Raw genomic sequence first — 27,159 nt, forward strand, 5'->3', positions numbered from 1 at the left:
TATATCAGCCGCACCGGGCTACAGGCCGCTGGTATCTCTGCCGCTCTCGGTTTCCCATAAGGACCAGCAGAGGGCAGCAGAGGGCTGCGTCCTAATACCTGCTGGATATATTAAGGACAAAGTTCTCCGTCTCCAAATCCGGTTTTGTTCACGCCGAGTTTACGTGCAGCGGCTTTATTTCCCTCCTGTGCTGCCAGATCGACACTGCTCAACTTAGAAGCTGCATCATATGAGTTTGAAAACATTTCTCCGTCGTGCCTGCTGCTAGCATGTGCTTGTTCTAAATGAAAATTAGCTCGTCCTTTGATTTCCAATTTTGACTTCCAATGATTCACTTCCTGCTAAAGAGCCCCCTGGTGGTAGAAGAAAAATCCACAGAAAAGCCGCATGTTCAAAGTGTAGGAGAAAAGTAGCGGCTTATAGTCCGGAGGTGAAATTGGATAATTTCCACGGCACACCTGATGATCACTCACGGTACTAGTGTGCTGCGGCACAGAGGTTGAAAAACACTGGTCTATAAAATAAGATTTAAGTCTTTGTATTTTATTGAATATTATATATTGTATTATGTCATATCTTCAGTTAAATTTAAAATATATTTGATATACAGTCAATAAAAAATGTGAACATGAACCATAAAGTGAAAATTTAAGTGAATGTGTTTGAATGAGGATGCTTGTGGACTGTTTTTTCCCCCACAGATTTATATATATATATATATATATATATATATATATATATATATATATATATATATATATATATATATATATATATATATATATAAACTTTTTTACAACATTTTGAAATTTAGCCTGTTACGCTTTTTTGACAAAACTTCTGATGTAGAAAAAAAACGAAGTAAACTACATTTACAGCGAATTTTTGTTTTTCTTAGGGGATGCGTTCCGAAAATAGGCCAAATCCGTGAAGTAGTTACCTTTATTTTTTACAGTTATTACACAGCATAAATAAATACTCTACATTGAAACCAAAGAACAAAACCTGCTTTCAGGTCAGCGGATGTTCATCCATCGGGCCTTAATGTGATCCGGAGTGTCAGTAAAGCGTCTCCTCCAAGCTGCCCCAGAGATTCACAGCTGGATCTGCAGCAGAGCGACGGATCTGAGCCTCCGGTCCGGTTCTGCTGCCTCTGGCATCAGATTTTTTCCAGCTGGCATTCAAAGTTTCAGTTTCCAATCTGTATTAAACACCGTAACGTTAATGGTACTCAGATAGAGAAGAAGCGCGGAGACTGTTTTTACAAATCATTCGGTCAATCAGGACGCAGAACACTGTGGAAAAAACGTAACAAAAAAATCTGCGAAGCAGCGAAACCGTGAAAGGTGAACCGCGTTACAGTGAGGGATCGCTGTATATGAAATAATTTATAAAAAGCACCTGAGTAATTTGTAGAATGGCTGCATCTGAGTTTATCTGGGACTTCATTCTCATGTCTCATGATGCCTCAGCATTGAGGAGGTGGATTTATTTAAATAAGACGGTTTAGTCAAACATATGCGACATTTAACCTGCAGAACATGATATGAAAGTAAACTAAGAGTCAATTTCAGATGAATTTGGATTCATATAGATCAAGTAGAAACTGACAAGAACCGGATGAAAACAAAATGAAAACAAATTTATTTTCCAATATAAGATCAAAATGTTCCCACACTGAGGAAACCTTTCCTTTGAGGCTGCTCCATAGTTGATACTGTAAAAGATCAATAATTCGTTTGACAAATGCTTTTGACAGATTCGCTTCCTTATAAACACAGTTTGGCGCTTTAATGTCCTTTCGAAACAGTTCCTGTATCGGTCACGTGACTTGCTGAAACCAATACGCGCACCGAAACGGGTTTTGGTCTTTGGGCTTGATGTATGTTGCCGGACCCATCACTAACAGCTAGTTATTCTGCATCCATCAGCTGTTCTGTGGCGTTCTGTTCAGAATATAGTGAACCGGACCGGAACCGGACCAGCGAGTCCCTTGGGTCAGAACATGGAGGCGTCGACTTATTTTGGGGGGACAAAATGAATCTACGTAGCTGATTCAGGCTACTAGTTAACTACTTGTTAACTAGTAGCCTACAGGCCGCTAGTTAACAAGCTTATGGTGCTGTATTGGTGTTAGCTAGTCGCCTTTTAGCTAACATTATCTAGTCACCTGATAGCTAACATTGGCTAGTCACCTTTTAGCTAACATTGGCTAGTCGCCTTTTAGCTAACATTGGCTAGTCGCCTTTTAGCTAACATTGGCTAGTCGCCTTTTAGCTAACATTATCTAGTCACCTGATAGCTAACATTGGCTAGTCGCCCTTTAGCTAACATTGGCTAGTCGCCTTTTAGCTAACATTATCTAGTCACCTGATAGCTAACATTGGCTAGTCACCTTTTAGCTAACATTGTCTAGTCGCCTTTTAGCTAACATTGGCTAGTCACCTTTTAGCTAACATTGGCTAGTCGCCCTTTAGCTAACATTGGCTAGTCGCCCTTTAGCTAACATTACCTGCATCCAGCAGCTTTGCTGAACTCAGTCGGTTAGTTCGGGGGAAAAACTGTGCAAAGTTCTTTGCGTTTTGCTGCCATGATACTAACACACCTGAGCAGCTCCACCCAGCAGCAGCAGGTCTCCTTCGCTGCCGCACAGGTGTAAACCCAGCTAGCGTCTTAGCGTTCATGATGCGTTTAAAGGCGGCTCGGAAAAACAGGTTACGACATGTTAACAATGGATTAAACAGTTTTAATGGCTGAAAAAAGTGACAGAAGGCACAGACATGGGAAGTGCGGAAGCCCCTACTGTATCAAACCGATATAGGAATAACAGAGAGTTGGCCATTCTGAGGTAAATACAACAAACAGCTTCCAGTCCAGTGGGCACGGCTGACTCTGTGGGTGGACAATGCCGCCCAATGCCCACCCATGCTGCCGGGCCTGTATCGTGTCTCATCGTGTCTCTTTGTGTCTCTATGTGTCTCAGAGTGTGTCTCCGTTGGCCGATTATTTTGCTCCTCTCTTCTGTCTTCATGTTTTCGGCTCTTCTTGTCCAAATTGTTCCTCTGATTTTCCAGAAAGGAAACCCAAACCACCTTCTGTTTTTCCTCTAAACACAATCTTGGACTCCATGTTTTGGGAAAACAACAACCTGACGCTTTCTAGTCAGGAGGTAACTTTCATGTTTCCTAAACAGATCCAACAGAATCAGAGCCTGCTGGGGTCTGGTTCCCTCCTCCAGAATGGTTCCCAGTTTGGTTCCCTCCTCCAGAATGGTTCCCAGTTTGGTTCCCTCCTCCAGAATGGTTCCCAGTTTGGTTCCCTCCTCCAGAATGGTTCCCTCCTCCAGAATGATTCCCAGTTTGGTTCCCTCCTCCAGAATGGTTCCCAGTTTGGTCCTATGATCATGGCTGCGGCGATCTGGAATAGAAATAGATCAAATAATACTCAGAGGATTTATAGAAATAAAGGAAGAGATTATTTAAAGATCAAACATTAAATCAATAATCTAAGAGTTGGAAACGATCAGTATTAATAAAACAAAAATAATAAATATGACAGTAATTAATGAGGTGATAATAGTGAATCTTTTAATCTGTTTTCATGTTTATTTTTAATCATAATTCAAAGTAAAACATTAAATTAATATGAGTCATTTATTATAAACATTAAAATATGATTTTCTCATCTGAGACCCAGAATATTAAATGTGGTTCTGGTTCTGGTGGACCTGATATTCTGCTCTCAGACGGAGAATCTCAGAACCGGTTCTGACCCAAACGGTCTTGATCTGGTTTAGCTGGAGTTCTGGTTCTGACCCAGCAGAACCTCTCGGTTTGTCAGGAATCCATTGAAGCTGACCTGTGTGCAGAGATCCAAGTGACGTCAGACGTGGGCGTGTTCCCGGCGTGACGTCACGGCAGTCAGCCTCCTCCGCTTTAAAGCCGCAACCGCCGCACAGTCCGGCAGACAGACCGAGCCGCCGAACCTTGGACCGGGACCGCGCTCAGTGCCCGCCTCAGTGCCACTTCAGTCCGGATGGAGCTGCGGGGTTCGCGCCGCTCCTGACCCGGCTCGGTTTGACCTAACGGAACCATAAGTTCGGTTCGGCCGTCCTCCCCGTCCCGCAGCAGGCCGCCGTCTCCTCCGTGACTCGCAGGTCCCATGCGATTCTTCAGACTCACATTCAAGTGCTTCGTGGATTGTTTTTGAAGGTCGCGGTTCGGCTGCGGTTCGGTTCGTTTTTCTCTTCAGTTCAACATTTTTATTTTTATTTGACAGAAAAAAAAAATCTAAATTATTTGTAAAACATTTCGATTTTTTGACCATTTTTAAATTTAACTAGATAAACTGAAGTCCTAAATTAAAAGAGAGGAGAGGGCCGGAGCAGACCGAACTGGACCGGCTCTGGTTCTGACTGGTTGATGGGACTCTGACCTGGAGCTGGACTGGGATTACTGGGGTGTTACTGGTTCTGACCCGGCATCAGAGGGAAACTGATCGATTCGGTCTCGGTTCTAAAGCTAAAGAGCTGCAGAGTGAAAGAAAGACAACCGGACTGGTTCTGACCGGGTTCTGAGTGGTTCTGATTGGGTTCTGAGTGGTTGTGATTGGGTTCTGAGTGGTTGTGATTGGGTCTGATTGGGTTTTGCTTCTGATTCTCACTGGGTTCTGATTGGGTTCTGAGTGGTTCTGATTGGGTTCTGAGTGGTTGTGATTGGGTCTGATTGGGTTTTGCTTCTGATTCTCACTGGGTTCTGACTGGGTTCTGATTGGGTTCTGGGTGGTTGTGATTGGGTCTGATTGCTGAGTGGTTCTGATCGGGTTCTGACTGATATTCTGTTACAGAATCTAAGTGGTTGAGGTTCTGACAGACTGGACCTTAGAACCTGTACTGGTTCCTGACTGGTTCGTTAAGTTCTGACCGAGTTCTGTCTAAGATGGAGAAACCGGCCCGGCCCGCCTCGTCCTGCTCTGTGGTTCTGGTGGAGGAGACCAAGAGGAACCCGCTCCTCCTGTCCAGCGGCTTCGCCGCCGCCAACGGGTCCCTCGCCGGCGGAGGCGTGGCCGGCGGTACCGGTCAGGATAAAAGAGGGGGCGGTGCCATCGGGACGGGTCCGGGGTACCAGGAGCGTGAGACTTGGACCCGGCAGATGGACTTCATCATGTCCTGCGTGGGATTCGCTGTCGGACTCGGAAACGTGTGGCGGTTCCCCTACCTGTGCTACAAGAACGGAGGAGGTGAGGCTCAGCACGCCGGGGGCGGGGCTAAAGCTGCAGACCCCGCCCCCTCTGTAGGTCACACACACACCATGGCTCAAAGAAACCAGAATGTTTCCGACTGGACCGGGTCAGTCATCCAGGTGCTGGTCCAACAGAACCTGCAGCATGAAAACAGAATCAGGTTTTGTTCCCAACTGAGACTCTGGCCGGGCAGAGAGGCAGTGGCCTGATGACGGGCGGGGCTTATAAATGGGCGGGGCTTATAAATGGGCGGGGCTTCGATGTTCTGATCATGTTAGACGGCGCTGGGCGGTATCGATCTGAGTGACAGCAGCAGGTTCAGGCTGTATTTACACACAAGCATGGTGTGTGTGTGTGTGTGTGTGTGTGTGTGTGTGTGTGTGTGTGTGTGTGTAAAATAATAGCCCTGATTGTCTCTATGACCCCTCTGATGAAGTTGGTTCCCAGCAGGTCATGTGACCTCGCCTCGGTCCTTCCTGTCTCCTTCAGACATTAATAATTAAATCATCAGATTAATCAATAATTCTCCAGAAGGAAGTCACCTGGGATACTTTCTACCAACATAAATGAAAACAAATATTTTAAAACCTAGAAAATTATTTGCGGCTCCATTTGGTCCAAAATTCATTGAATCCACTTTTAAAGACAAAAACTTTTCTCATTTGTCGACTTTGTGTTTCTATTATGCTTTTATGACGTAAAGCACTTAGAACTGCCTTGTTCATTGATTGATTGATTGATGGCTGGCTGGAGCTGGCACATCAGTGGCCACCAGGGGGCAGCAGTTATCAGGCAGCTCCCAAAGCGTCTGACAGAATCACTAGACAATCGATCAATCAGTCAATTAATCAATCAATCCAGTAGAAATTGAAAAAATTCATATTGAGAAACTGAAATATGATGATGAAACAAATCTGTTGATGATGATGATGGTGGTGGTGGTGATGATGAAGGCGAGACCTGGAAGTCATGAGACCGACTGATGTCAGTCTGCATAGATCTATGTGTCTAAACATAGATCTATGTTTCTATCTATAGATTATCTCTATGGAGATACATAACTGCTGATGCGGGTCTCTGGAGCGCCGTCGCCCCCTGCTGCTGCTCAGCCAGAATGCGGCTTGAAGGCGCCGGCCTCGTTTTTCAGACCTGAGGCTGCAGCATCCATCTTTTTACATAATGTGGACAGAACCGGGTCAGAACCAGTTCAGGACCATGTTTCTGTCGTCAGGAGCTGCAGGCCTCCTGCTGATTGGCTCCTTGGTGAGGAGGAGGAGGAGGAGTCTTCATCACGTCTCCTCCTGTGAAAAGGTCCTGTTCTCAGCACCGGCCCGTAGGATCCGGACAGTGAAAAGGTCCGGTTCTCACAGTGCAGTCAGACTTCCTGTAAAGGTCAAATGACTGTCGCCTGATTGGCCGAAGCTGAAGGTGTTTGCTAGCCGGATCGTCTGTCTCTGGTCCAAACTGAAATGTCTCACAGCGTCCAAATAAACGTCCTGGTCAGAACCGATGGTCCTCTCATCGCCCATCCTGGTCCTGTCCTCTTCCTCCTCTTCCTCTTCTTCCTACATCAGTTCAGTTTTTATCGTCCCACATCATCCATCAGATAGTTTGTCCTTTTTGTATTTGTCCTCTAATAAATCTGAGCCACTTTGATTTATTTTCCTGCAGTGTGTGTGTGTGTGTGTGCTACAGTCACCCTGTGAAGGACACACACACACACACACACACAGTGACGGCTGGTGATGAAGAAGAGAACCCAACCTTCAGATTGATGTGTTTGTAGCAAAGCTGCTATCTTTGTGAGGACCAGTCAGCTGAAGACCTGGAGATCAAACGAACAGTAGAGGATGTCCAAGTCCACAAGTCCACTCTCCTGTATGTGTGAAGGCTGCTGCAGCCAAAGATGACCTCTGAACTGTCTCCAGTGGAGACGGTGGGGGACGGTGAAGGCGGGATGAGGGCGGAGGAGAGGTGAAGCCTGTCAACAGGATTAAAAGATTACAGGCCACTCCTGTTAATCTCTGCTCCACATGCTGACTAGCTCAGAAAACGAACCGCTCGTTGTCCCGACCAAAGGTCCGTTACCATGGTGACCTGGTAACAGTCCCACCGACTCCCATCAGACCCGCTCCCCCATGCTCGGGCGATGAGACCCCATTCTTTTACCACCTTGAACTCGGTGTCGCTCTGTAAACCTCTGGACTAGAAACACTCTCCACATGGAACCGTTTAGGATGCGACACCGAGGCCAAGAGGTCGACTTGGCCCCATCTTGTGGATGAAATGGAGTCAAATTTTGAATAATATCTGACAGAAGAGATTAGAAATTAAAGAAATGTATTTGATACATCAATCGGAATATATGAAAATATTTGGGAGGAAATCGTTCAGTCCTCGGGGAAGGAGGACTGAGCTGAGTGGAATTATGGGAAATGAAGGAATCTGTCATGTGAGATGTAGGAAATCGGACACACGACTATGACATGTTAGCTATCTGCTCAGCACGCCTGAGTCTCTCTGCCTGTATGCCAGACTCGCTGCAATCCTAAAAACCTCAGAAAGTTTCATTGGTCCTTTTCTAACGGAAATCTGGAATACTGGCGTTCCAAATGATCAAACCTGGAAAACTCTGAAATGGTTTCTGGAAACCACAACTGTTGATGACTGGAGTCATTAAACCCAGTTAGATCTCAGACTGGTGGTTTATCCAGTTCTGATTATGATCTAGAAACAGCAGAAATTGTTTGGTTCTCACCGAGCGGGGTTGAAGTTGCCAGAGCAATGGCTCCATGCCAACTGGAGAGAAAGAGTAAGAACTCCTGACTCCAAGGAGATGATGCAACAGAAACATGTTGCTTGGTTCTAACAAGCCGGTCCAGAACAAGCTTGTTAGAACCTTTGGCATGAACCAGATGGTTCAGACAATCTGCAGAGAAACTTTCAAAATAAAACCTGCAGAGCAGAAGCTTCCATTGGCCGTGTCTCTGAAAGGGGAAGGTTACAGTTTAGTCCTGGGATATCTGTGAATGAACCACTCCGATCAGTGTACGGTGCAGTTGTACATGTGACTCATGGATGTGTGGACTTTTATTTATAGCTTCTGATGTAAGGAGACACTCTGACTGATCCTGGGTCAGTTGGCAGCAGAGCAGAGCGAGGAGAGCTAACGACAGCGCCGCTCTGACTCCATGTTCCTACTTTCACTAGTCATTTGACCATATCCAATATATGTAGGTATTTAGTATGTAAATAACGTATGGAAGTTTTAATAGGACATGGCATGCTTGGTTTGTGTTGAATATGCATCAACAGACACCGGGGCTGTATGTTGATGGACTAAAGGTTTGAGGGGAATTTGTTTCAGTGAACCATGAAGAGTTAAATGTAACTGCAGACATCAAGACTGCTAAGAGACACAATTTGATGCATTATCAGTTTTCCATAATTTTTTCATCAACTATTGAAGAGAGAAGTTCCACCGCACACCTCACTACCGTCTCACTGTCCATTACCGTCACCATCCTCACGTCTCTACTAGTGTCTACAGTTTCTACCCAATTATACAGTGGCCAATATTTACACTCATCAGAACCAGAACCGGGTTATCTGCTCTGATTATAACCAAAACAAAACATTGACTCAGATTGGAAAACATGTAGCAGAAACAATTATTTAAACTCTATATGGTAATAAATCTGCACTCTGGTATGAAGGTCTTAGAAGTTTCAGAAAATTAATTTTTAAAGGTGACTGGCAATGCTGCCAGAAGCAGCTTCATTAGCCGAGATTGAGCCACTAAGAAGGACTGAAGGCTCACAGCATTCAGACATTAATTATAAATATATAAGAGGCCAGTTATGTTTAGAAATGGGATTATTCTGTTCTGTCAGCCCAATGGGAATGACTCACACTGGGCATCTTGTCAGGATTGTTGATCCACAGAGGAAGCTCACTGTGGAGCATTGCTTGGAGCCCCCAGGCCAGCAGGGGGCACTTGGTAGTTCTATGAGAAGCAGAAGAAGTGTCTTCTGCCTCTGAAGGTCTCCGAATAACCGTAAACCTAAAAGAATTAAAATCACTTATTTAGGACTAGAGACCACCCCAAAAGCAGGAAGTGAACTATAGCACAGCACAGGGCACTCTGGGTAAATACAACCAAAGCTAACATGTTAGCCTAGCGTTAGCAGCATAAATGGCTCCTGGTCTCCATCTGGTGAAGTAGGAAGTTGCTCTCAGTGTCTTCAGAGGTTTTCATGTCCTTTCCTTCAGTGCTTCTTGGTGCAGCGCCCCCACAGGCCAGGAGGGGAACAAGTTGGTTTGACTCAGAGAACCACAGCAGCTGGAGGTGGAGGAGATGAAGTTCTGGTTCCAGTTGAACCGGGTCGACCGGACCATCAGAAGGGAACAGCCTGAGTCTTCAGCTGTTCATGGGGGGAAACATGTCTGAAACATTTTGGCGTCCATGTTGCTGAGGAGGTGGAGCTCCGTGTCTGGATGTCCAGGTTCTGTGAGGAGGAACCAGAACCTCTGATGATGAGGATGATGTTGGTGGTGATGAAGCTCAGCCTGTCAGTATTTAGCCCACTGACTGATCCAGATTAGGCAGTTTAGCTCTCTAACTGCAGCTCTGCAGATTAGCGCGCTAACTGCAGCCGCGGTTCTGCTTCTGGTTTGAGATGTGACTCCAACACGTGGCGGTCATGTTAGGTGAAGCTTCACCAGAACCCTTAATGGATCCTTTTATTTTACCGGTACCGGGTTGGCCTTTTACCCTCAGGAATAACCACAAGTGATGACTTCCATCAGATTTGATTTATTGTCATTGTACAAATCAAATCATATTTTGTTTGTATAGCACATTTCAGCAGCAAGGCTTTACATCACCGAACGCAAAAACAGAGTCATGCAACATTTAATCAACAATAAAAAAACATTGAATTTGTATGAAGTTATATCACCGAGCGGTAATAAAACTCCCTTTCACACACAATGCTTTAAACAGTTTTTATCAAGAATTTAACTGCCTGTTTTATTCCGCCGTCCTTTTAACACGAGATTCAGGGAATGAATAAACTGTACGACGAAATTAGTAGTACAGCTGTTCTTATGTCATTTATGAACAGTCAAAACATATAAGATTGGTGTAATCTGGGGAAAAATGTCTCTGGTAGGCAGGACGATGATGGCAATCTTAAAGGCTAGAATATTGGGAGCTGGAGATTTCAAGGAGCTACTCTTCATTCAGCCTGTTGATGGTGGATCCGAGGAGGAGAAGGTTCGGGAGGGGAGGTCCATGAGTCCCTCCAGAACTCCCCTCCTCGTTTCTATTAACGTCGTCAATGTACAAAACACCGACGATTCTCTCCGAGTCCGACCATAATCCATGTAGATCCTGGTGGTCCCGACGTCACCTCCGGTGGAAGTCACTCATCACATCAACAGGACATCAATGTCCCATCTCTATAAAAACTGCTCGGTAATCACGTTCAACTTGTCCAGGTGTTAAGAAAGTTGAAAACCATTGTGTCCTTGTGTGCCGCCATGGAAATTGACAAATGAATAATTAATGGTCAACTATATAAAAGAAAATCTAAAAATAACTGAGTAATAAATTCATATTAAGCTGTCAAAGTTCCAGCAAATTTTCAGAAAATCCACCCATCCATATGCACAACTTTTCCGGTTGTCAAGAGAGCTGAAAGCCGCTGCGTCCGTCTGCTGAAACAGTCCCACTGTCTGGTTCTGGTTCTGGTCCGGTTCTAATAAGGTACGGCCAGGTGTAGCAGTGAAGGAGGTCTGAGAGTTATGGAGGGGTTGGGGGTGGACGGGGTTCTGTAGGCGAACCAGTGGGATGAATTTGAGTTTTACTTGAAGTTGAAGGAGGGAAGGAATTCGGTTTGGCTGAGAGAGAGAGAGATGGGAAACCGAGTACTGAGGGTCCTGGGTCAGAGCCCTGGGGAACTCCCGAGCTGACGGGATCACGAATGATTTCAACTGAACAAATGGGCCTGAATGGAACCGGTCGCCCTGCAGTTGGTGGGTTGCAGGTTCAATTCCCGCTCTGCCCGTCCTCATCGTTTCATTTCCTGCTGCTGTGGAACCCGTGATCCCGGTTGTTCTACCTTCAAAGGTTCTGCACAACGTGGACAGAACCGGGCTGAAAATGAGTCCAAGAGCAGATGGTCCGGACCAGAATCTTTCGGCGTCAAATGGACCACAACATTTTCCAGATGAATCAAACCAGTTCTCTCTGCATTTACTCATTCATTTTGAGTAGGCAGCTCCTCAGTGTGGCTGGTGTTTCTGACTGTCCCTGAATGCATCGTGTGTGTCTCCCCAGGCGTCTTCTTGATCCCGTACCTGCTGATCGTTTTCGTGGGAGGAATCCCGATTTTCTTCCTGGAGATCGCCCTCGGTCAGTTCATGAAGGCCGGCAGCATCAACGTGTGGAACATCGCTCCACTGTTCAAAGGTGGGTCCGGCTTACCAGAACCTTGGGTCCGGCTTACCAGAACCTTGGGTCCGGCTTACCAGAACCTTGGGTCCGGCTTACCAGAACCTTGGGTCCGGCTTACCAGAACCTTGGCTGATTTGCTGCTCAACGTGTTTAAACTTGTTCATTTGTCTTGGACTTTGATTGATGCGTCGGTCCGTCTGGTTCTCTGGTTCAGATTCTGAATGCAGCATTTACGTACGCAGACGACACGCAGCCTTATGTCTGTGTCAGAACCAGTCCAGAACCAGTCCAGAACTTAATCTGTTGGCAGGATTGCAGAATATTCGTAGTTGTGTTTTATTATTAGCTATGATAATAAAACACATTAATCTTGTTAATTAAATCCTTGAATTGAATGAACACATCCAGATTTTACTTTCTGTCAGAAACCGAGTTCTGAATTCAGTGAAATTAAAAATAGTTGAATCTACAGAACACAGCTTTTTAATTAACTTTTTAAAGCAACATTTAAGTAGTTCAGTTTAACACACAGTAAATTTGGTCTTCATGAGAATAATGTTAGTTTAACTCGTTTTGCATCCTTCTCACTCCGCTGCTGAAATAATTCTGAAAAGTTGATCAACTTTGAGGGAGAAAATGAAATTCCAAATGCGGATTCATACTGATTGTTCATATTATAAATATTAACTATTCAGCTTGACTGACTGCATAAACCGAACATAGAACTAGTTTTCATAAAATGTGACAAACCTGAGAGAAATTTCTTCTGGGTTTAAAAAATGAGTAGCAAAAACTTAACAGAATAAAAACGTAAATTTCTGTTAGAGGAAAGTTTTTGTCCTTTTTCAACCTTTAACTGGGATAAAACTCCTGGAAAACAAAGATCGTTTTTCAAGAATGTTCAGATAATTATACACGGAAACAGTTGCAACACACAATATCAATAACGTCATAATCTGTCCCAGATTAAGTCCAGCTGAAAATCTGAGGACATGTTGGTTTGATAACCTGGAAGAATTGCTTCGTCGGCAGTTTGGAGGTTCATGAGCCACGGATCCTTCACTCAGACCTTCAGCCTCACAACCATAAATCCTCTCATGGCGCTGCTTCCTGTTATCAGCTCCACACATTGATAACAGTTTACTGCATCTGAGGGAGCTGACCGAGCAGCTCCTTGTGTGGAACGGAGCGAGGAAGCTACAGTGGAGAGGAAAACTCCTCGCTGTGCTCAGCTGTCTGTGTCCATGTCTGTCCATGTGGTGGACGGAGGGACATGTCCTGGTGTCCTGCGCCTGTCGCCCAATAACTGCTGCACCCCCCCCCCGCCCCCAAAGATGGCCGCTGGATGGGAACAATGACTTTTGTTACATGAAATAAAAATGACCTAAAATAGAAAACGCGTTCATACTACATAAACTAATGCATTTTTAATTCAAACTAAATATATATATATATTTAATTTAAAAATTTTAACTTTTTTTCTCTTGAAAATATCCAAAACCTGGAATTTTAATTTAAGTCTAAGTAAGGTGAACTTATGTCTTTGTTTCCTAAAAAAAAAATAATTAAAATAAATAAAGGCAAAAAGTTAAACACTAACAAAAGTCTAAAAATAATTGGAAAAAAAAATTAAAATAGTTTTTGGTAGATTCAAATTTTGATTTTGAGATTTTATTAATAAAACTGACAAGTTTTCAATGGAAATAATTAGTCATTTTTCCTTCTTTTGTCCAGAAGGAAAAAAACATAAAAGAAAAGAAGTAAATCTGAAAGAGGAGAATTTATTTCTTACTAAACAACTGAAGAAACATGAAAATCCACTGAAGCTTCCAGGAAGTGACATAAATGTTCATAACTCAGATGTTTAAGCTGAAGAGAGCTGCCTGTTTATTACTGTAACCATGACAACAAGGTATTTACAAGTGTGCAAAGTTAATTTGTGAAGTTTTGTTTCCTTTGATGAGGTCAAACATTAAACTGGACTCCAATAAAAAGTTGATAATGTTTACAGCAGAACCAGCTGCGGACTTCAGCCTCCATTGTTCGATCAATCATATCCAGAATAATCCGGAAAAGTTTCCAGATTCCAGTAACTCACCTCATGTTTTAAGATTAGAGAGCATGTCAGTGCAGGAATGTTTGAAATGTTTCCTGTTTGAAACTTATCTTCAGGTTTTGATCTTGTTTGTGTTCTGTGCAGGTCTGGGCTACGCCTCCATGGTCATCGTGTTTTTCTGCAACACTTACTACATCATGGTTCTGGCCTGGGGCTTCTACTACCTGATCAAGTCCTTTAGCTCCGCCCTCCCCTGGTCCACCTGTGACAACGAATGGAACACGCCCAACTGCCTGGAGACCTTCCACCACCTGCACTGCAGCAACGCCAGCCTGGCCAACGCCACCGTGGGCGGAGCCAACCTGACCTGCGCCGACCTGGCCGACGCCCGCTCGCCCATCATCGAGTTCTGGGAGTGAGTACCGGGTCGGGTCGGGTCGGGTCGGGGTCGTCTTTCTGACCCGTTCTGTGCCTGCGCAGGAACAAAGTGCTGAACATCTCGTCTGGACTGGACCAACCGGGTCGGATCAACTGGGAGCTGATGCTGTGTCTGATGGCCGTCTGGGTTCTGGTTTACTTCTGCGTCTGGAAAGGAGTCAAGTCCACCGGCAAGGTACCAGTCCGATTCAGGCTGCTGGGACCAGACTGACCAGACTGGTCCCAGTGGGACCAGTGTGTTATGGACCAGTGTGTTATGGACCAGTGGGACCAGTGTGTTATGGACCAGTATGTTATGGACCAGTGTGTTATGGACCAGTGGGACCAGTGTGTTATGGACCAGTATGTTATGGACCAGTGTGTTATGGACCAGTGGGACCAGTATGTTATGGACCAGTGTGTTATGGACCAGTGTGTTATGAACCAGTGGGACCAGTGTGTTATGGACCAGTGTGTTATGGACCAGTGTGTTATGGACCAGTGTGTTATGGACCAGTGGGACCAGTATGTTATGGACCAGTGTGTTATGGACCAGTGTGTTATGGACCAGTGGGACCAGTGTGTTATGGACCAGTGTGTTATGGACCAGTGTGTTATGGACCAGTGTGTTATGGACCAGTGGGACCAGTATGTTATGGACCAGTGTGTTATGGACCAGTGTGTTATGGACCAGTGGGACCAGTGTGTTATGGACCAGTGTGTTATGGACCAGTGTGTTATGGACCAGTGGGACCAGTATGTTATGGACCAGTGTGTTATGGACCAGTGGGACCAGTGTGTTATGGACCAGTGTGTTATGGACCAGTGTGTTATGGACCAGTATGTTATGGACCAGTGGGACCAGTGTGTTATGGACCAGTATGTTATGGACCAGTGTGTTATGGACCAGTGGGACCAGTGTGTTATGGACCAGTGTGTTATGGACCAGTGTGTTATGGACCAGTGGGACCAGTGTGTTATGGACCAGTGTGTTATGGACCAGTATGTTATGGACCAGTGTGTTATGGACCAGTGGGACCAGTGTGTTATGGACCAGTATGTTATGGACCAGTGGGACCAGTGTGTTATGGACCAGTGTGTTATGGACCAGTGTGTTATGGACCAGTGGGACCAGTGTGTTATGGACCAGTGTGTTATGGACCAGTGTGTTATGGACCAGTGGGACCAGTGTGTTATGCACCAGTGTGTTATGGACCAGTGTGTTATGGACCAGTATGTTATGGACCAGTGGGACCAGTGTGTTATGGACCAGTGTGTTATGGACCAGTGTGTTATGGACCAGTGGGACCAGTGTGTTATGGACCAGTGTGTTATGGACCAGTGTGTTATGGACCAGTGTGTTATGGACCAGTGGGACCAGTGTGTTATGGACCAGTGGGACCAGTGTGTGGCCAGATGGGGTTCCCTGCAGGTGTTTATGATGTGATAAACATAAAACATTGAAATATTGAATGTGCTTCAGTTGAAAGACGTCGGCCAGCAGAGACCTGCTCCCTTTATCATCTTTAGTTTTTATTTTTATGAATATTCATTTGCAGGAAGTTTTCACATTTTCTCTCCTGCTGGATTTTTGTCCAACATGTAAAACAGAAACATGTGAGTCTGAGTCAGGGGGGAAATGCCGCACCGCCCCTTTAAATACTCAGCTGACACCTCTGATTCACCCTGGATGAATCAGTCACATGACCGGTTCAGAGTTGCTATGACGACCTTGGGGGGAGGCATTGAGGCCCTGTGAGGTGGCGGGACGCGATTCGCCGGCTGAGAGGAAGGCAGCTTGTCTGCAGTGGGACGTGATTGAGAGGCCGCAAGTTGAGCTGTACTGCTGCGATGCTGGGAAAATACCAAACACAGAAACATCCAGATGCTGAGGGAGACGAGCGCTGCCGGGTTCACAACCGGCACCTGAAGAACCTCCAGAAAGTTCTGGTCCAGAAGCAGAAAGTGTTAGAAAGCAGAAGGTCAGATGGTGGATCCAGGCTCCACCTTCACCGCTTGGCTCTCCAGAAACATCGAGATTCACTCTGAGAGATCCTACAGCAAACCTTAGCAACAGTTTTTTAAAACCATGATCTGGACATTAGTGCAGGATCACATGAGCCAGAGCATTAGCAACCTTCTGGCTTCATTCTGGATGGGCAGTTGATTTGTTTCCATCCAAATCCCACATCATGATGCTGTCTCCTCCATGTTTGTGAAGTAGTCTCTCGTTCTTAAAGTTACTCTTCTAAATAAACGGATGTTGCATCCAAACATCTCAATGTTCAACTCGTCTGACATCAAACTTTTCTCCAGGAACGTTCTTGGACGTTTCTGCTACTTTGACATCAAAGGTGTTTTGCTAAATCTTGTTTCAAGGAGTTTATTAAATATTATTTTAATCAGCAAAAGATGAGGGTCTTTAGCTGGAGACCATGAAGCCCGATGGAGGGTTATTGGTTTCCTTATTACCTTCTCCAACCCTTAGGTTCTGGTTTTCAGAGGAATTTGTCACTTTTTATCGTCTGTCTTCATCTTGACGATGTTTTGTCAGATCCACTTTACACACGGCGCTCACACGACTCTCAGTCCCAACACAAACAGCCGCTGGTGTTGTTCATCAGCAGGAGGCTGAAAGAAGAGCCCAGCAGAGGGACAGAGAGAATCTTGCAATCCCACTTCTCACTCCTCTAATGTCTAACCCCTAACCCTTTACAAATTTTCCTCAAAATGCAAACATATTAACCAAAAAATAAACTAAATAAATAAATCAACCAAGTGAAAAGTAAAATTAAATCAGTGAAACAAGGGAGTGTATCACAGCAGGACTCAGTCCCTGGTGGGTCGGAGCAGCTCTATGGACTTGATGGTAAAACCAGTAAGAAAGACGACACTACTGGTCTGGATGGGTCAGAACCATCTTGGTGAGAGCGGCTTGCAGACTGGTGAAGGATACTGATGTTGAAGAGGAGCCAGCATCGACTCTCCATGGATGGCATCAAACTTTATGCCAAGAATGAGCGAGACCTCGACTATCTGGTCCGACGAGCAACACCACCAAAATGCCCCTCAGTCTGGGTCAGTGTGGCACAGGGCAGAAGATTGCTCCTCTCTATTCAAACCATTCACCACCATGTGTTTGGGCATGAGGAAACTTCAACAACTCAAAAGATATTTGACATTATCCTCAGCTTAATATGTAAATTTTAACCAACTTAGACAAATCTGAACTTGTAGAGCGTAGTGCTACGCCAACCATCTCTCCAACCAACCATGGATGGATGGGTGGTTGGTTCATGAGTCAGTTCAGACTCATCAACGTTGCTTCATATTTCAGGAAAACGATATGCTCTGGAAAAACAAATCAGTGACTGAGCAACAAGTGATGACTCAGTTCAATGTGTCCTCTACCCACGCTTCCGATGTGGACAGAAGTCATGGGGAACAAAGTTGATTCTGTCTCTGCTGAACCATTTCAGTTTGTTACTGTGGAAAATCACTGAAGGACCAGATTGATTCTTTAGTTTCTGATGGATGGTCGGTCAGTCGGTCGGTCGGTCGGTCGGTCGGTCGGTCGGTCGGTCGGACGGACGGACGGACGGACGGTGGTTGGTTGGTTGGTTGGTTGGTTGGTTGGTTGGTTGGATGTTTGTTCTGAATCCTAAAGTTGAATCCTTCCTAATAATAACACTGTAAAATGTTGTATGAACGTCTTTAACAAAAACATTTTTATGAAATGTTTTTATAGTAACGTTTGTAACGTCTGATGCAATATTTCTGGAAAGTTCTCAGCTGTTTTACATGATCGGTTGAGCAGCAGAACCGGTCCAAACATTCTGTTTTAGTCTCTTTAATGGTTGCTGGAGACTTCTTGTTTCTAGTTTCCTGCAGGACCAAACCCTAACTCCGGTTCTGCTGGTTCTGCTGGTTCTGTTTCAGATCGTTTACTTCACAGCAACCTTTCCCTACGTGGTTCTCATCATCCTGCTGGTGCGAGGCGTCACGCTCCCTGGAGCTTACAACGGCATCATGTACTACATCAAACCGGACTGGTCCAAACTGGAGGAGGCTCAGGTTGGTCCAGCCTGTGGGCGGCTTTGCCCTGAGCACTGCCTGTGAGGAACAACACATCTGCTTTCCGTTAACCTAAACTCATATTTTTCCTCTTAAGTCGTTAGAGAAAAGTTTTGGATTTTGGAAAAGCAGATTTTCATGGAAATGAAAGCCACTCTTGTGCTACCAACTTATGGGACTGTTGGTTATGAAATTTCCTGATGAACAGTTCTTCCTGTTAAAGGGGAGTTCTTCCTATCCACTGTCGCTACATGCATGCTTGGTTGAGGGATTGTTGTAAAGTTAATGACACAACACGAGCGCCCCCTGCTGGTCCAGGGAACGAATGACTCGATGCTCTGCTGGGTTTCCTCAGAAATGTTTCAATACTCAGGAACGAAGGAGTGGTTGGACTCAAATTATTTTTTGTGCCTTGACATGACTGTGGTTGTGAATTGGATTATGAAATAAAAGACCTCTCACCTGTGACCTTTGACCCCACAGGTGTGGATAGACGCCGGCACGCAGATCTTCTTCTCCTACGCCATCGGACTGGGAGCGCTGACCGCTCTGGGAAGCTACAACCGCTTCAACAACGACTGCTACAAGTACCAGAACCACAGGACTGGACCTTAGAACCAGACAGAACCAGATAGAACTGGACAGAACCTTAATGCAGTACTGGGGTCCGGGTCAGCTGGTGTTGATGGAACCGGACCGCAGCGTTGCTCAGAGGTTCTTATTTTCTTCTTCTGCTGCTCTGCAGGGACGCCTTCGTCCTGGCGCTCATCAACAGCGGCACCAGCTTCTTTTCTGGCTTCGTGGTTTTTTCCATCCTGGGCTTCATGGCGGCTGAGCAGGGAGTCGACGTCTCCCAGGTGGCTGAATCAGGTAAAACCTGCCCAGACTCCGCTCAGCCTCAATGCGGCCGAGTTTAGTGCCAACATTTACTCTGCAGCGCAACCAGCGGTGGCTACTTCCTGGTGGTAGTAACAACTTTTTCAGCAGGTTGATGTTCCTCTTAGGCCTCTAATGAGCATCATTTGATCCAAGTGTGCTAAACCAGGGAGAGAACTAAAACATGCAGGATTCTGGCCCTCCAGGACCCACTTTGGGGACCACTGCGTTAGATGGTTTGACGTGTTTTTTGACATTTTACTGTAATCCAACGTGAGGCCGTTAGCTAACGTCAGAACCCTAAGAAGCTGAAGTTAGCTTCAGATTGATCCCATTCCACCAAATATTTTGATGTTTAGCATCTTTAATTAGCTCTAATTTAAAAACTTCGATGCTCAACATGGACTAAATTATCCTACATTGAAAGCAGAATATTTGAAACCTAGAGTGTGAAATTTTTTCTTGATATGTCAATGTTCAATAAAGAACCATATTAGTGCATTCACAAATGAAATAAAGACTTCACAAATCACAAGCTTTAATGAGTTCAGCATAGCTTTAAAGGTTTTAAATATTGTGCTTTACTCTACGGCGTGTCGATGAGTCCGTCCTGTCGGTGTTTCAGGTCCAGGTCTGGCCTTCATCGCATATCCAAAGGCGGTCAGTCTGATGCCGGTGGCTCCGCTCTGGGCGGCGCTCTTCTTCTTCATGTTGCTGCTGCTTGGACTCGACAGTCAGGTGACCAAGAACACCTACAAACTCATCTCTCAAGTTTGATTAATTCTGCAGCGCTTAGTCATTTCACCATGACGTAAATTAAGTTTTAATTCAGTTTTATTCCATCAATTTGTCAGGAAGTGAAGATAAAACAACCTCTTGTTAAATCTGCCACATGTACTTGATGCAGATTAGGGTTAGATTAGGGTTAGGGTTTAGTATTGTCCATTTTTACTGACTGAGGGTCTGGACGGGACGCCCCCACCTCATAACTACAGAAAATAAAACAATAAACAATAATAAACTGATAATATGGTTCGTCACCTGCTGACCATAATTATCCCAAATAATAATTTAATTTGGGATAATTATTAATTGTGAAACGAGGCTAACTGTTTTAATCAGTTAGTCTGTTCTTTTCAGGATGTGTTTTCAGATTGACTAATTTTTTTACAATTTATTTAAGATAAACTTTACTTTGTATTAAACACACAGAAATATCCCCAAATGTGTAAAAACCTGATAATAAAAAAATTTAAATTTAAAGATTTTCAAACATTTTTGATTAATTATTTCTGTCTCCAGTCCTAAAACTGCAGAAAAAATATTTTATAATTTTACCTCTTGAAATAAAGAACGAATCCCTGGCGGCCAGGAATCGTTTCTCAGCCTTCCTGTTCTGATGCGGTTGGATCATCGTGATGAAGGCGATGCCTGGTGATGCCTTCAGGGAGGCTCAGACCTTCCAGCTCTAATGTTTTCTGTTCCTGCAGTTTGTCGGGGTGGAGGGATTCGTCACGGGGATTCTAGACCTGTTTCCTGGGAAATATTACCACCGCTACAAACGTGAGATCGCCGTGGCGATCTGCTGTTTACTGTGCTTCATCATTGACCTCTCCATGGTGACGCAGGTCAGCACAGAAACTTTCACCTGCTCAGTTTTAGCTGCAGGAGTCCAAACGCTGGGGAAGGAGACTGTTAATATTTGGATATGTTTCTGCAGGGAGGAATGTACGTCTTCCAGTTGTTTGACTATTACTCAGCCAGCGGCATGACGCTGCTGTGGCAGTCGTTCTGGGAATGTATTGTAGTTGCCTGGGTCTACGGTATGTAACACACACACACACACACACACACACACACACACACACACACACACACACACACACACACACACACTATGGTGTTACATTGCAGGGTGCAGCTGAGTGATCCTTAAATAGGACATGAGATCAGATTTTAACTCCAAGTAAAGGTCAAAGTTCAGAGCCTTCAGTTTAAATTTGGAGATTTTGGGACTTTTTGTCTTTCTGTCAAAAAAATCATCTTGTAATTTTTCTTTTTTTCTTTAAATTAACATTTGATAAATCAAACTGCTACTGAATGCGTTATTCTCATTTTTAAATGAAACACCTGCATGTGACCTGAAGCAGTGGGTGGGGTCAGAGGTCACGTGGGGCTCCAGTGGTCCTGGCTGACTACAGACGTTTTGCATTTTGGAGTTGATGGACCGCCGTCCTGACAGAACCACAGACTTCTGGAGCTGAGCTCCTTAAGGAACCAAAAACATTCCTGCTGAGGAGGTTCTGACCGCAGAAATGTAGCTCAGCCGGACATTATAGTGAGAGCAGTTGTAATACTCTGTGATGGCAGCTAGGAGGCGCCTGTTGCTAGCCCAGGCTGAGACAGGTGTGTGAACCAGGTGTGTGGTTGTGTCCCAGCTGATGGTGTCTCTGCAGGTGCGGACCGGTTCATGGACGATGTGGCCCGTATGATCGGCTACCGGCCGTTCCCCTGGATGAAGTGGTGCTGGTCGTTCATCACGCCATGCGTCTGCATGGTGAGACCCACAGCTTCCTGTCCGTCACCAAATACAGCCCCAGTAACACGACTCCTCTGCCACATTAGGGCATCTTCCTGTTCCACCTGGTTAACTACAAGCCGCTGACCTACAACACGGTGTACGTGTACCCGTGGTGGGGCGAGGTGATCGGCTGGTGCCTGGCTCTGTCCTCCATGCTCTGCATCCCCGTCAGCCTCCTCTACAAGTTCTTCAGAGCCAAAGGAACCATCAGAGAGGTCAGTCAGGATGGAGAAGAACCAAGAAAACACGAGAACTCTTCAGTTACAGAAGATAGCATCTCAAACTTGGTGGTTTATTAAATGCACATGAGACAAATATGTTCATTTGTTACAGCAAAACCTGTAACCCATCATTTTCAGTAACAGCAGGGGGCAATAGTGTGCAAGTAAGGTCAGCAAGAAGAAGAGTATTTAAGTAAACTGTGTAAATACTGATACAGCTGGGATTGTAAACTTCACGCCTCGTTAATTACCGTCGCATCAACGGAGAAAATATAATATATATTTCTTTGTATTCAAGATGGGACGGGAGACGGAATGGGGCGGAATGGGATGGAATGGGGCAGAATGGGATGGAATGGGATGGAATAGGAAGGGACGGAATGGGGTGGAATGGGACGGAATGGGACGGAATGGGGCGGAATGGGGTGGAATGGGACGGAATGGGATGGAATGGGGCGGAATGGGATGGAATGGGACGGAATGGGGTGGAATGGGATGGAATGGGGCGGAATGGGGTGGAATGGGATGGAATGGGACGGAATGGGGTGGAATGGGATGGAATGGGGCGGAATGGGGTGGAATGGGATGGAATGGGGCGGAATGGGATGGAATAGGAAGGGACGGAATGGGGCGGAATGGGGTGAAATGGGACGGAATGGGATGGAATGGGGCGGAATGGGATGGAATGGGACGGAATGGGGTGGAATGGGGCGGAATGGGATGGAATGGGGTGGAATGGGATGGAATGGGACGGAATGGGGTGGAATGGGATGGAATGGGGCGGAATGGGATGGAATAGGAAGGGACGGAATGGGGTGGAATGGGACGGAATGGGGTGGAATGGGACGGAATGGGGTGGAATGGGATGGAATGGGACGGAATGGGATGGAATAGGAAGGGACGGAATGGGGTGGGATGGGACGGAATGGGATGGAATAGGAAGGGACGGAATGGGATGGAATGGGACGGAATGGGATGGAATAGGAAGGGACGGAATGGGACGGAATGGGGTGGAATGGGATGGAATGGGGCGGAATGGGACGGAATGGGACGGAATGAGGTGGAATGGGACGGAATGGGGTGGAATGGGATGGAATGGGGCGGAATGGGACGGAATGGGGCGGAATGGGACGGAATGGGATGGAATGGGGCGGAATGGGACGGGTTTCGCTGTCCGGTTCCAGCTGACTACTGGCTCCGGTTCCTAGTGAATGTTGTCAATGTTTCTCCATTGTTTCAGTTGATCTTCTCACTAATCGGTGTCAAAGTGCAGATCCTCCTGACCTCTGACCTTCAGAGATCAGCAGGAAGGTCTGGCGTTCTGGAACGGACGGGTTGGGTTCATTGTCCCCGGTGAATGCTGACTGGCTGAGAAGCCAGAGGTGCAGCCATGTTGGTGATCATAACTTCTCTGTGTTGCAGCGCTGGGCTCACCTGACCAGTCCCGTGTGGGGCCCACACCACCTGGAGTACATGGCCCCTGACATCGGGCCCCTGAGCTCGCTGACACCCGGTTCTGATGACAACAAGGTCATCATCTTCGAGAGTGTCATGTAGACCGGACCTGCCCACCCCTCCCAAGACAAGATGGCCGACCTCCACCCTCACCTCCCACCGCTTTCTGCGCAGGGCATCATGAATGAGCTGGACTCTGATTGGTCCCCACGGCAACCAAAGCTTTTCCCAGGTTCCCTTGGGACTTCTGGTTCTGTTGGGTTCTGGTGCTCCTGATTTAGGATGAAAGGCGGATCGTGACGATCCGAAACAACTCGTCTTCCAGTGAGGGCCACAGGGTCAGTTTAGTCTTGGGTCGGATAGACGGTCACCACAAACCTGAACCAGACAAACAGCCATGATGGACTCACTGTCAGCCAGAACCTTCAGCCGACAGAGTTTGGATCGTTGCTGTTTGTCAGGACAGACAGAGTTCTAGACAGAAGCACCGACTGGTTCCCTTCAGGTTCTGTGATCAGATTTCCAGCCATCTGTTCTTATCTGAGTGCCAAAAGGTTCTGATGTCAGAACTGGGCTGCTGCCAGCGACCCGGTTCCTCTGCCTCGTCAACGCTGCGGTCCAGTTGGTTCTGCCCATCTTTGTTGGGTTTCATCCCGCTTCCTCTCTTTCTCCTCTTGTTAGCAGAAGATTAAAATGCTTTACTGGTTCTGTCCATAAACCCATCAGAACTGGTAACCGGGTCAGAAGGAGAGTCGTTTTGATCCGAATGTCGTTCGGAAACCTGAAGAGAGCCGGCGGACTGATGGCGTTGCCGAGCGTTGCCTTATGTTGTTGTCTCACCTTTAGAGTTCAAACGGTTGACCTGTGACCTCTTGTTCGCTGTCGGTGGGCGTGTCTAAGACTCTGTCTCCTAGCAACCAGTTAGCATCCCGCCGCTGCCGGGAAATGAGCATCCAAATGTGGGAAAACCAGATCCGTTTGCACGTTGTTGTGAAATAATGAAAAAAATCAGTTTTTGTTTTTGTAAAATAAACAGAAGTTTATTTTTTGGAGGCTTTTATTTTGATGAAGAAATCTCTATATTGAATCTTTGAGCTATATCTGATGCAGTACTCACTATGATGATTTTTGGCTGATTGTTCACGTTCGGTCGGCGAACACAATCCACCGCTTCAGTCCTACCTCACTTCTCTTTCAGACTTTCAAAATAAAACACCTGAGGTTTTTTTTTTAGCCGATGTTTGCGGCCGGTGGGAGTCGGAAGAATCAGAACCCGTTGCTGGTTCTGATTCTTCAGCTGGTCGTAAATCCCAAACAGGAAACAGGAAACCCATATGGTGCTGCGGCGGCTGACGTGAACAAGCAGCAAAGGCCGGTGCTTTTATTGTGGCGGGTTTGCTGCGATGCAGTGATTTATGAAAGGGAAACCTGTCCTTTATTTTAACATTCAAAGTGCTAAAGCGTTTCCATAGTTTTAGCTTCAGGTGACCTTCTGTGTTTTTCCCTCAGACGTCCCGCGGCTCACATCACTTCACCTGCTTGACGTCGGCTCCGTTTTCATTTGACCATGAAATGAATCTTCAGTCCTGCTGTTCTGCTAACCTGAAACCTGAATGTTACCAGAAAAAAAATCCGAAACATTCAGCATCAAACTGAGCAGATTTCAGCGACAGTTTGATTTAGGCTAAAAACTTTATCAAACAATTATAAAAGCTGATCAACTACAACAAGGAGATGTTTGGTTCCCAATCATGGAAACTTTCTCATTATTTAAATCTGAGATCAGTTTGATCAATTCAGTTTCATACTCTGTCTTTTTCAGGTCAACATGTTCTTCCAAGCAAAATCACAAGGAAAATAATAAAAAGGTGCATTTTTATGGCCAGTCACGGTCATCTTGGAGTTTCCTGATGGAGCAAACAAAAATCTGATTAGTAATGTAGGATCAAAATTTGAATTTGAACTTTCTTTGCTATCATATAAAAGAGCAAATCATCTGCATAGAAATGTAGAAAACTGAGCTTAGAACGGACAATTTAATGTTGCTTCAACCTGCAGAGAATACCCAGATATATATCATCCAGATTAAACCTGGAGAAATTAACTGAAAAAATAACTATATGTAAAGATGCATCAGCTACTTTTAAGCACTGAAGAAAAATGAACAATGCTCAAGTTATTAGTTTCAGTTGGATGTATTAAAATATCTGAGATATTGGCTCAATGTACATGACATTAAAACCCAGATGAGAAGATCCTTCTTTGCATTAATTGGACTAATCTGCAGCTGTGCTTTTAACTCACCATTTTATGAAAAACGTTGTATGTTTAAAGCTGAATATGTTTAATTTCTTCAGTCTGTGTGGGTCTGGATTGGAGCCTGGAGGAAAAACTTCTTAAATCTGCAGCCATGTTTAAATGTTATTTTTCATCTGCCAAAAACCTGCTGACCGAATCTGAACCGAGACCCGGAGCCGCAATCACATTTTCACTCCACAAATTTAACCAGATTCTTCTAAATTTGTTTTTTATGGATCTGTGTCAAAACTTAAACGCCCGGTCTGAAGAACCGGTCGGTCCCAAACCAAGGAACCGGATCCAGTCGGAGCTGAAACTCTGATCCAGGACAGGGATGTGGGAAAAAGCAGCTAGAGCTGAACAGAAAACAGATTTATTATCTGGTGTCAAAGATTAATTTCAGATGACCCGAATGAGACAAAAAGAAATTTGGTCCAAAATCAAAGGGAGCCAAATGGGTCCAGTCCGGTCGGTCCGGTCCGGTTTCATCTCAGATTCTGTCAGTAAACTTCAGTTTGCCAAGTTGTTAAGGGGAGCGTCGGCTTTCCAGAAACTTCCCTGCTGTTCTCTGAGCAGATAAAATTTGTATTTTGATTTTCTGTCAGAAAGAAATGTTTAAAATGTGACTGAAAAAAAACTAGCGAAGGTTGGAAACATAATAGAAAGAGAGGATGTTTGATTTCTTTAACACAACGCAAAAAAGCCCAAAAGTGCGGCAGAATAATCAAAGCTGGCCTCACACAGCAGGGGGCGCTCTCCTCCTGATGCTAAACAATCATGTTTGGGCTCGAAACACAAAGTAGGAAAACTTACATTTTGTTGCATTAAAATTAGATGATGAAAATAATTCATTTTAAACGTCTGACAAAGAGAAGAAGCTGGACGATATGCTGCCACCAAGTGGTCAGAATTAGTCACGGCAGCACATTGTGACAAAATGTTTTTTGTTTGCTGCTTTAAAGCATGAAAACGTTATTAATTATAATGAAAGGAGAGAAACAAGCCCTCTCTCTAACTTCAAAAATCTACTATAATGGATTGGAGTTGAAAACCCGACTTAAAGAAATTCTGCAATTTTTCTGATGGACACAGAACCAGAACAATGCGGTCCAACAAGCTTCTGCTGTGAACAGAAGAAACTTCAGGAAACAGATAACATGTCGTCACTGTTAGGTCTTCATGTTTCACCAAACCAATATTCATCCGAAGCAAAGATCGGAGCTTTGGAGCTGAAAATGTTTGACTCCTGCCCGTTTCCAGCCCAAACGGAGCTTCCTGTTGTGTCGCCGTGACGATCCGTCCTTCGTCTGCAGACCCGGTAGTTCGACTTTTAGCTGTGAATGTAGTGAAACTTGGGCTCTTTGTTAACGAGTCACCAGCCAAACATTAAGGTAGAAGACATTAACTCTGAGCCCTGATGATGCCATCTGTGTTGTACCAAGTGTCAAAACCGAAGCAATAAATCTAACGTGAAGACAAA

At 45.3% G+C, this 27,159-nt stretch overlaps 1 protein-coding gene across 2 annotated transcripts; it reads left to right on the plus strand.

Annotated features, from left to right (window-relative positions):
- The first annotated feature begins 3,933 nt into the window (after positions 1–3,933).
- On the plus strand, positions 3,934–27,159 carry slc6a8 (solute carrier family 6 member 8). 2 transcript variants are annotated; one of them, XM_088003364.1, is made up of 14 exons: positions 3,934–4,156; positions 4,938–5,238; positions 11,585–11,716; positions 13,902–14,172; positions 14,238–14,370; positions 18,114–18,248; positions 18,732–18,835; positions 18,994–19,118; positions 19,750–19,862; positions 20,615–20,752; positions 20,845–20,947; positions 21,581–21,681; positions 21,750–21,920; positions 23,349–27,159. In XM_088003364.1, the coding sequence occupies exons 2-14, from the start codon at positions 4,938–4,940 to the stop codon at positions 23,481–23,483; spliced, it is 1,962 nt and encodes a 653-aa protein (XP_087859490.1). In that variant the 5' UTR covers positions 3,934–4,156; the 3' UTR covers positions 23,484–27,159. The 2 variants fall into 2 exon arrangements, with proteins under 2 accessions (XP_087859490.1, XP_014830879.2); XM_014975393.2 differs by having other exon boundaries at positions 3,934–5,238.

Source organism: Poecilia mexicana, unplaced genomic scaffold (genome assembly GCF_051168715.1).
Source record: "Poecilia mexicana isolate PSO_F unplaced genomic scaffold, ASM5116871v1 scaffold_23, whole genome shotgun sequence".
Lineage (NCBI taxonomy): Eukaryota > Metazoa > Chordata > Actinopteri > Cyprinodontiformes > Poeciliidae > Poecilia > Poecilia mexicana.

Bases quoted from the DNA above. Each gene is read 5' to 3' on its own strand.
- slc6a8 (XM_014975393.2), top strand. From the start codon at position 4,938: ATGGAGAAACCGGCCCGGCCCGCCTCGTCCTGCTCTGTGGTTCTGGTG. The intron at 14,371-18,113 runs GTACCAGTCCGA...GTTCTGTTTCAG, and splicing joins GAGTCAAGTCCACCGGCAAG to ATCGTTTACTTCACAGCAAC. The intron at 18,249-18,731 runs GTTGGTCCAGCC...TTGACCCCACAG, and splicing joins CCAAACTGGAGGAGGCTCAG to GTGTGGATAGACGCCGGCAC.